Source organism: Saccostrea cucullata, unplaced genomic scaffold (genome assembly GCF_032062105.1).
Source record: "Saccostrea cucullata isolate Sc308-1 unplaced genomic scaffold, CSIRO_AGI_Scuc_v1 ctg551, whole genome shotgun sequence".
Taxonomy (NCBI): Eukaryota; Metazoa; Mollusca; class Bivalvia; order Ostreida; family Ostreidae; genus Saccostrea; species Saccostrea cuccullata.
This window is the reverse complement of record NW_026920663.1, coordinates 11,055-20,000: the sequence shown is the minus strand read 5'-3', so window position 1 is coordinate 20,000 and position 8,946 is coordinate 11,055. Positions and strand designations below refer to the sequence as shown.

At 30.6% G+C, this 8,946-nt stretch overlaps 1 protein-coding gene across 1 annotated transcript; it reads left to right on the top strand.

Annotated features, from left to right (window-relative positions):
- Positions 1 to 1,660: 1,660 nt before the first annotated feature.
- LOC134254860 (uncharacterized) lies at positions 1,661 to 4,848 on the top strand. The gene is made up of 4 exons (XM_062737402.1): positions 1,661 to 1,823; positions 2,570 to 2,821; positions 4,005 to 4,145; positions 4,227 to 4,848. The coding sequence occupies exons 1-4, from the start codon at positions 1,679 to 1,681 to the stop codon at positions 4,373 to 4,375; spliced, it is 687 nt and encodes a 228-aa protein (XP_062593386.1). The 5' UTR covers positions 1,661 to 1,678; the 3' UTR covers positions 4,376 to 4,848.
- The last annotated feature ends 4,098 nt before the right edge of the window (positions 4,849 to 8,946 follow it).

The following is an 8,946-nucleotide window of genomic DNA, read 5'->3' as shown; positions in this document are numbered from 1 at the left end:
ATTTTTTATTCAAATAAGTCAAACTCTCAGGTCAAAGGGTTTAAATTGTTTATATCCAAAGGAAGGTCTTGTAACAAGAATTATATAAGTGAAAAACTTTATGGGTAAAGGGGCATGGACACAGTTTCAGCTAAAATTTCAAAATTTATTTTTCCCTTTTTACAAATATTTAACTAGGGCCTTTCTAATGATCATCAAAAATTTGAACGCCAGTTGTCCAGATACAAGACAGATTTCGAGCTCCAAAATTTGTTATGTAAACAAGGCTAGTGTCATGTTTTTGTTTACACAGGTTCATATACTAATATATGTTCATTCAAAGTATAGATAATTTCAAATAAAAGTTAATTTTAAATACGATTCGACAGTTACTATTGATTTGCTGAACTTCATTTTATTATAAATATGATATTTTCTATATATAAACAAAAACAAGGCACGAGCCTTGTTTACATTATGAAGAACTTTAAGTTGATTCTGTATCTTGTTTGTTAATCAACAAATGATGATCAAATTTTTGCTAATCAATAGATGATGCCTTAAGTAGGCATTGTAAACATTAAAATTGGTTTTAAAAAATCAGTTGAAACTGTGTCCAGGCCCCTCTAAAGTTTTTGCGGACAAACAAATCACCAGACAAACAGCTGGACAGACCACAGGGGCTTGTCACGAAATATTTATCTTCTTTTAATAAAGTTACCCATACTATAAAAATGTGTATTTTTATAGTAGGGGTAACATTCTTAAAAGAAGATAAATATTTCGTGACAAGCCCCTGTGGACAGACGGGTGGACAGGGCAAATACTTTTTACCGTCGAATCCTCAATTACGGAGCATAAAAATAAATGAGTTCCATAATAACTGAAATAACAAGCAGGTATCATTGTACATATGAATAAAGACGAAAGTAAAAGGCGCCATCCTTTATAAAGCAGAGACATTGTATTAAAAAAGAGTTGTTGAAAAATGTATCTCTTCTTTGAATGAAGAAAATTTGAAAATAGACCTTTTTCAAAATATTCTTAAGATTTTAATTGCGGAAGATTTTTAACCTAGGAATCTCAAACGAAAAATCTTAGGTGCTTTTTCACGAATGCATTTGAAATAAATTTATTTTTTCAAAATCTTTTTCTCAAAAAAAAAAAAAAAAAAAAAAAAAAAAAAAAAAAAAAAAATCATGGAGCACAGATATTCAGCACAGTCAATGCAAGATTGTTTGAAATCTAACGTTACAAATTAACATATAGGCTTTAGAATTGTCATCATAGGAATATTATGCAGAATTTTAAAAATATTTCCTCTATGAATTTTTCGAAAATATTTGTGCAGTTATATAAAATACTTTTGTAAGAAGCTTTTAAAAGTTATATTAAACATGCATTAGTATAAGCTTATATACACATTATATACATTACATACATATAGTAACTCGAAAACAAATACTTGAGAGTTACAGAGATTACAGAAGGTTAATACCACAATTTTTATACATAAAGTTTAAAGTTTCTTAATAAAGATCAAAATATTTAAAACTTTTAATAAAGATCAAAATATAAACTTTTCTCTTCTGATTAATCATTGGATTTTTGTGAAAGGGACTTTTCTGATGCATTTATTAATACAATCCAAATGTGTTTTCTTTTTCAAGAAAATTTATCACAAGGTCGTTATGGAGTAATGTGTGCTGGAAATGGAACAGTCAATGAAACAGCAACCACGGATGGCGACTACTCCATTTGTCATGGAACACAACACACTGAAAATGTCACGTGGTACATAGACTTCACAACTTTGAAAAGTATTTACCGGATTGCAATTTCAGGTAAATCTATTCAAGCAAATTTCATACAAATAATCTTTAACATTCTTACAAAGAAAGAAATGCGTGCCAAGTACTAGAGCCTTGTAATACTCTTAGACTAATAATTCATTTCCCTCTGTATAGCCCAATAATACTGTAATAGGATCATTTTCTTCTGTGTAACCCTACAATCTTGTAATTGGTTTTTATTTTCCTCTGTTTAATTTTCGCCCATTTAATTTCTTTGGGAACCGTTTTGTTAAGATTATTATCAAGAAAGGATATATATATATATAGGACATCTAACACAAAACTTAGCTGTTAAGGACAGATAATGAAATTTGTTACAAATTATGAATAAAACAACTTAAACCGTATGTTTTAAAAATGAAATAGATCAGTTTATCCACATAAATTTTAATCCTTCATTCAAATTTTAATAATTTCCTATTAACTAATAAAAAAAAACATTGAATAAATTGGTAAAGGTGAAATCAAAAACACTGAATTTTGTACATCATAGAAAGTTTACATACCGGTAGTTTGATATTGTAGAATTTTAGAAAAATTGATATTTACACCAATTAAAATCAAAGTAATTATATTGAGGCACCATTTTCCTTCTCTTTTACATGTCTTTAAAAAAGATTAAGATTAAAATGCATCAACACTGTTATTAACAGGAAAATGAAATTGATTGAGTTTTGAAAACATAAATTTTAATTACTTCACGCAGCGCAATTTAAACAATTGTGTTATTTTAATAGGAGAAGTTACCTATGAAACTCCAAGTGGTCATTTGTCTGTTTATATTTCTAATTCGAGTTCTTGGACGACGGGGTTCTTGTGCGCCAAACTAAAAAAGAATATCAACAAACAATTAACTCTAAATACCACATGTGCTAAACATGGTCGTTATGTTGTGATACACTTTGAGGGGAACTCTGATTTAATTCAAAGTGGCAAGTCTCCTCGGACGAAATCAGATTGGTTTTTCATTTGTGAAATCAAAATAGAAGGTAAGGATATGGTATTCATCACGCTAAACAAAAAAAAAAAAACAAAAACAAAAACAAAAAAATTAAAATCAAGAAAAATAAAGAAAAACATCCAAAAATAGATCAAATGAACGAAATATTTAAATCTTGGCCTCTATCTAATTGCGGAAGAAAAGAGAGAAAAGAAGGTTTGTTTTGATGGATTATGATGATAACAGACAGTTCTTACGTTCAAGGCCTATTAAAAAAACAGATCGGATGCATAACAAATACGAACATCTAAAACATCAGATGCGGAATCAGATGTCCTGAAGTCATTGCATGTATCGTCCATAAATATAAAGATTGGTAAAAAAAAAAAGTAAATTGCAGAAAAGATATCATAAAGGAAGAATAAGTGCAATTTTTTTTTGAACTGATGTCCTTGCAAAATAGAAAAGAAGATGTTTAGAAACATTATACACTTATGTAATGACTACGAGGTAAACAGTCAAACTATTGTCCCGAGGTAGTGGGGAAGACTTGGGCAACTGTTGCCCGAGGCCGAACTTCCAGTTTTGTTAATTTCTTTATAATAGGAATATTAAATTATATGTGATTGCTTCTTAAGTCAGTTAGAGGTGAAATGATAGTCAAAATTGAAAATCTGATTATTATTTTCATAGAAAAATCAATCATGAAAGCCTAATTAGTTCTGTAATTTGTTTCTATGTTGTTTACAAATAAAAAAATTAAAATTCCAATATCATAATAATCTATAGTCAAGAACTTAGATTTTCGATTTTTTGGAGTGAGCAACATGATCAAATCTGTCCACAAATGCATTGCACATGGCCAAATTTACATCTGTTTCGAGAATTAAATTACAAAGATTTATGTATTACCATTGAATATATATTTCTATAACTTTGTATTCATGGTGGAATTTCAATTAAAATATTCAATTATATCTTTTATCTAAATATTCCTTTCATCAAAACAACCGAATACTAACGAAGATTTTCTTTATATAAGGTAGGAAGTACAAGTAATAGTTTTTATCATGGCCATTGGCACAACTGAACCGAATTTGTTCGTTTAGACCTAAGTGCAGCTTATCTTTAGCTAACAACTTATACAACCCATTTTTGCCTTTATTTGCATTGATCTCTCATTAAATATTCTTCTAATAGACATTATTTTGCTATATTTTTTGCATTTTAAGGATGCGACGCTGGTGTTTTTGGTGAAAACTGTAACAAAAATTGTTCAAGACACTGTATTGGAAAAAATTGTGACATTCTAGATGGAAGATGTCTAAGCACGATGTGTTCTGATGGTTGGCAAGGGAACAGCTGTAGTAAGAGTGAGTTAATGTATAACAATGAAGGAAATTTTACTTATGTTTATTATTTTGTTATGTATTATTTGAATACTTTATAAACAGGATGTTCCAATCGAACGTACGGGCATCAATGTCAATCAACTTGTGGAAAATGTGCAAACTTACGTGATTGTCATCACCTGACCGGCAATTGCGCAGAGGGATGTGTTGATGGATGGGAAGGGAATAAATGTGACAAAGGTATAATGTGAATCCTTTTCTTAATTAGATCCATATGTTTAGAAATGTAAAACAATTTTAAACATCTACTAATCCAATTTTTTTATAACAAAAAAAATCACATGGTATTTCAAAACGTAAGAAACTTGAATAATGAGTTGTAATCCCAACTCATCAAGTTGTATCTTGCATTTACATGTAACATTTGCATCAAATGAAAATGGAAATAATTGAACACAATATATAATATTCCTTCTTGACATTTCCATCTGAAATGCAACATACAAATGCATAAAAGCAAATACATTCTTCATGAATAATAAATAAGTCTCGCCACTCATTATTACCTATTTTATCGACATTTGACAATTGATTCCGTGGCCGGGATGCATGTAACTCGGATAAGATCACAACAATTCTGCGAAAGCTTTCTAGAAATTGCAGTTGACTATGACGAAGTGTAACCAAACTAACCTCTCTGAATTTAAGAGTTACAGAAGATATTCTACAGTCTATGTAGAAATCGGGGGGGGGGGGGGGTCTTAGATGGTCATTCGAGATTTTTTCCTTCGAGTGTAAAGGTACTACGGGTGAAATGGTCTACAGCTGGCCTCAATCCAGGATGAATGCTGATGTTTTGGAGGGTGTGTTTAACACAAACGTGATTATCCAATGGAAATCAGGTAAGACTACATAATTATTTAAATATTCGGTTGAGAACGGAACTCCAACATATGATGTAGCGGGTAAAATCGTAGTATAAAATCATTTTTTCCTTTTAATGATTTTTAGCGAAATTGCAACTGTTTTTGAAAGTTATTTGATCACAGAAATAACTATTAGATATATATTAAATTTTTATCAATTAACCCCCTGCACAACGAACACTAGAAAATATCAAACAACAATACAGAAAAAATATCCAGAATTTATATGATGAAGAATACTATTATTTATATTTTTAAAAACTTGCATTCATTAAATGATATTACTCGTTATCAAAGTAGCATCTATTCACAAATGTCTGAACAAGTGTTACTAGCTTTAAAAGATTCACACTCTTTCTAATGAAATGATTCTTGTAGACCTTTATGCTAGTATGGTCTCATTACCTGCAAGAATAAAGCCTAACATGACATCAATTAACATGGCCAGGAGATCTCCAGATGTAGCTGGTTGTAAGATTTTTGTATTTAATTTTTCTTAACAAAGATTACGAAATTGTTTTAGTCAAAGCTAGTGCATGTAATATAGTTTTAATTCATGCTTTCAGCTTTCTATTTTACAAAATGACGATTTTTCAAAAATAATTTGTAAACAACGGCTTTCCTTCACAAGAATTCAGATATTGACTAGTGTTTTTTGCTGATATGCAACTTACCGCAAGCGATCCTAAAAAAATATTTTGTTTCACAGATTTACCGATAGTTGTGGTTTCCATTAAAATAATATTTGCTCTATTTATTTTCCTATTTATTTATCTTTTATTATTTTTGTAACATCAGATAAGGTACTGTATAAGGTTTGTTTAGCCCTTCGTAGTTGTAAACAATTTTATACCGATTTAAATTCGTCAAGCCTCGATTCTGTTTAAGAGAGAGATAGGTTCACTTACTCCATTAAATGGCCCTGTCCACATACCAATTAACCATTAAAGTCTTAACATCCCATTTCGAACATCAACATAAAAAAGAGACTAAGTTCTATCATTGTAAAATACATCTAACATGTGTCAAGAAAAGAAAAATAAAGAAAAAGAAAGTTTTGACATTCAGGCTTTATGAAACTACAGTACAATGTTCTTGAATTTTGAAGGAAAAGTGGGAACTTGAGCATCGTCAAGCAATGATTAAAATATGAGCCTATCCTGCAATCCAAATCTTTTTATGGATTAGAATCCTCTGAAACGTTTCTACATAAAATGAATTGGAAGCTATTGATCAAAGGAAAGCTGATAAATGAATAAATCAAGAAAAAGGTTTAACTTGGTTGACATGGTAACTATATCATCATAGTTTCTCATATGATTCATTTTATTCAGCCACGTAGCATCGTTTTTGAAAGTGGGGGGGGGGGGGTGGGCGGCCAGAGAAAAAAAAAAAGAATTTTAATTACTGTACCCGAAAAAAGTTGACAAGCGAAAGAAAGACAAAAAGGAAAAAAGAAGAAAAGTTGCCCCCAAAGTCCAAAATTCTATTTGGTGAGTGTGTTGGGAGGGGAACTTTTTTTTAAAGCCAACTTCTTTCAGTACCAATTTTTATACTAGATTTTTCCTTATATCACAAAAGGGGGGGGGGGGGCAACCAGCCCTTCAATAAATATTTCCTATAGTTTAAGTTATGTTGGGTAAAAAAGTTGGGTGGGATGGGGTGCTACGTGTCTGTTCTTTATTTAAGATTACCATTTTCCTCTCTGATCCAATAATGAAACACAGTTTCAGGTAAAAAAAAATTCATCCCCCCATTTTTTTTAAACTAAGGTAATTTCAAAGATTATCAAAAATTTAGATTTTAGTAGTCGAGATACATGACAGATTTTGAGCTCCAAATCTTCGTTATGTAAACAAGGCCCGAGTCATTTTTTGATTACATAGGTTAAATGTGTTAATATGTGTTCGTTAAAAGCAGATTTTTTTTAGTTTATTCTTATAAAATATGATTAGATTGTTTCTAGTAATTTGCTGGATCTCGTTTTGCTATAAATATGATATTTCCTGTATATAAATAAAAACAAGGCACGAGCCTTGTGTACGTGATGAAGAATTCGAAGCCTTGTATCTTCTTTGTAAATCAACAAAATTAATGATGTTAAAATTTTTGCTCATCATTCGCATTGCCTTAAGGATAAATAACACAAACAAATTTTTTAAAGGAAGCAGCAAAATTACTCATTGATGTACATCTAATTGGTAACCTGATTAATGTTTACCATGTATATTTGGAGAATTGTATAAGATTTTGACATAAGGTTAAAGTGTGCAAAATTCTGTACATATTGAATTATATAGAAAGCGAAGCAAAGTCTCATATTTAAGCACCAAGGAAAACCTACGGCAGGGATTTGTTATAAATATCATTTCAAATCAAAATCAGTCAAAAAATATATATCAATCCATGCATCCTTTTTTATCCCCCGCTTGAAAAGTGGGGGATATTAATTTGGGTCTGTCCGTCCGTCCGTCCGTCATTCTGTCTGTCTGTAACGCTTTCGTTTCCACACGATATCTCGAGAACCCTTTGAGCTTTCGCAATGAAATTTTGCATATCAAGTCCCTATGGACTAAATCAAAAGGTCAAAAGGTCAAGGTCATAAATTCGCAAATTCTATCTGTTATAACACTTTCGTTTCCGCGCGATATCCCGAGAACCCTTTGAGCTTTTGCAATGAAATTTTACATAACAACTCCCTGTGGCCTATTGATTTTCAGGTCAAAAGGTACGAAAGCCCAGAAGGCTCATTCGAGATTCAAGTTTCGAAATACGAGATTCAGAATTCGAGATTCGAAATTCGAGTTTCGAAATTCAAGATCCAAACTAACCAATCAAAAGCGGGTTCAACTTTTGATTACTTCCCTTTGTTACGTTTTTACTATCAAGAAATCGTTGAATATATTTATAACAAATGGATCATTTGCTAAAATGATAATGCAAGAAAAAATGTTTTATGTATTAAAACGAAATAAAAATAAAATTTGGATTACATTTTGAATAATACATATATAATCTTATTTTTCTAATTTAACAAAGTAGTAAATACGTATATATGGAATATTATATGGTCTTATCGTTGACTTGCTGAACAAGCAGGTCAACTAATTTTATTTCATCAGATCATTGCTGATGGAGAATGTTACATTTAATTATAATTAGATATGAAATATTATGAATCGTATTTACACTGCACTATAATTTAAGGGTATATATTTCATTACATATATAAAGGGTAAATTTGTGCAGTGAGACTTGACTGCTGAATCGAACTGTAGCGTTATATAAGGTTTTATAAGAGTATATTTTAGTCTTTGGCCATAAAGCTATGGTCAGAGACTAAAAAAGAACACCATAACACTATATAGTTCTGCATCTAATTTAGACTCATCTACTATTTGATATAAGATAATATACAGGCCGCATTTATTTTAATTCATATCCCTAAGCTGTATTGTAGACATAATTTTTAATTAATTCAAGAAATCAAAGCCTTAGATGAAAATAAGTAATTAAATACTTAATTTTTATGTATTTCCTCTATCAGGAAAACGAACGCGATTTTTCTTTATCAATACTACGTCGTCTTTCAAGTTTCAAGCCTTTCAGTGTGTTTGGAAAAATGGGAAGTTGGGGTGGGTAGGGGTGGGGTTATTGTTAACCTTTAGACACTTCCACGTATTCATAACTTTATTTATATGTCATCAACCCCCTAAACAAAGTCGGCAATACAAAAATATATATATATATTCATGAAACATTGTATATGTATTCTATTTAATATTTAAGACAGTGGCGTTGGGATATTACTTTCTGATAATGTGTAGGCTTGTGTGAATTAAGTCACATATTTAACCTGAGATGCAAAGTATGGGTAGACAAGGAGTTTTCTTTCG